The 1,266-nt window shown below is 44.2% G+C and overlaps 1 protein-coding gene across 1 annotated transcript in view; it reads right to left on the bottom strand.

The window, feature by feature from the left end:
* The window catches only part of MBOAT1 (membrane bound O-acyltransferase domain containing 1), a 92,389-nt gene that overhangs the window by 26,644 nt on the left and 64,479 nt on the right, over positions 1–1,266 (bottom strand). Inside the window, exon 9 of the mRNA XM_013007200.2 lies at positions 336–400. Within this exon, the coding sequence (XP_012862654.2) occupies positions 336–400 (65 nt within the window). The remainder of the gene's footprint in view (positions 1–335; positions 401–1,266) is intronic.

The following is a 1,266-nucleotide window of genomic DNA, read 5'->3' as shown; positions in this document are numbered from 1 at the left end:
CCTTGGACTCAGCTCTATGGCTCTCTAGCTGTTGGACTATGAGCAAGTCGCATGACTTCCGTGTTTCACTCCCTCATCTATAAACTAGGGATAAACAGCCACCAGCATCAATAGGGTTGATCTTAGGAAGACAAAAGGGTCTGGTGTACATTTAACGACCGCTGACAGTCTCAAATCTCACTGTTCCTCCTTTTCCATTTACAGGGCCTACATGTGACTACACAACTGAAGTGGCAGATGATGTTACCACTGGCAGCCCATGGCTGTTCATCTAAGGAGCCCCATCTGAACACAGGCCAGCCACATGAGTCACGGGGGCCGTTTATTTCTCTTACCGCTTGAGCCAAGTAGCTGTCTGAATATTCCAGTTTTCTACGTACATTTTGAAACTTGTGGCAGTCTAGGGAGAAGAAAATAACCCCTATCATTTTGCTGTAAAAATAACCCCAAATTATGGAAAACCCTCCCCCAGAATTTCCCTGGCAGCAGACAACATGTGGTCTTTAAAGCGGTGACAACTTACAGTCCAGACTGGGTCCGCCGCTCCGTTGCACACTGTGCAATTCTCTGGCATTCACAAGATTGACTGTGCAGCTAAAAATTTGGCTGGCAGCGTCTCAATTTTTCCTCAAAATTTATTTTCAAATGATAGGCGGGCTGAAGGAACATGTTGTGGATTTTCCTTCCACTCAGGTTGCAGGAAAAAAATGTTAAAGTCATTTGGAACTTAAAATTAATACCCTAAAAGGGATTTACCACAGGAAAAGTTTAATCATGAGGACTCAGTGCCTGTATGGAGCCAGCTTGAATCCACTGTACAATGTGGCAGAGGTCTGCCTTCTGAAGTGAACTCGATAAATACCAACATAGACTCCGGGGTAGCCATCCACTTGTGCCTGGAATGGGAAGAGATTTCAAGGACGAAGGGTCCCATTGCAGAAAATAAAACAAATAAGAACCACTCAGCTGGCAATGATGTGGGTAAATCAACCATTAAAACAGAGACACACACACACCCTCTCCCAGGGACAAGAGAACAACAAATGATCCAAAACCAGGGGCGAGAAAAATGTAAGAGGCCTCGTAAGACTTGATCAAGGGCAATGTAACCGAGAGGAATCACTGAAACCCAAATGACGGTTGAGCATGATAGTGGGACAAGAGGAAAGGAAAAGGAAATAGAAGAAAGAACTGGAAGGCAAAGGGCATTAATAGAGGTCTAAATACAGGCATGTGCACATGTAAATATATTTATATATGAGGATG

The sequence above is a fragment of the Echinops telfairi genome, unplaced genomic scaffold (genome assembly GCF_000313985.2).
Source record: "Echinops telfairi isolate 266 unplaced genomic scaffold, ASM31398v2 ScPeMD7_5868;HRSCAF=6743_0, whole genome shotgun sequence".
NCBI classification, from domain to species: domain Eukaryota; kingdom Metazoa; phylum Chordata; class Mammalia; order Afrosoricida; family Tenrecidae; genus Echinops; species Echinops telfairi.
The sequence above is the reverse complement of the archived record's forward strand: the minus strand, read 5'-3'. Positions and strand labels throughout refer to the sequence as shown.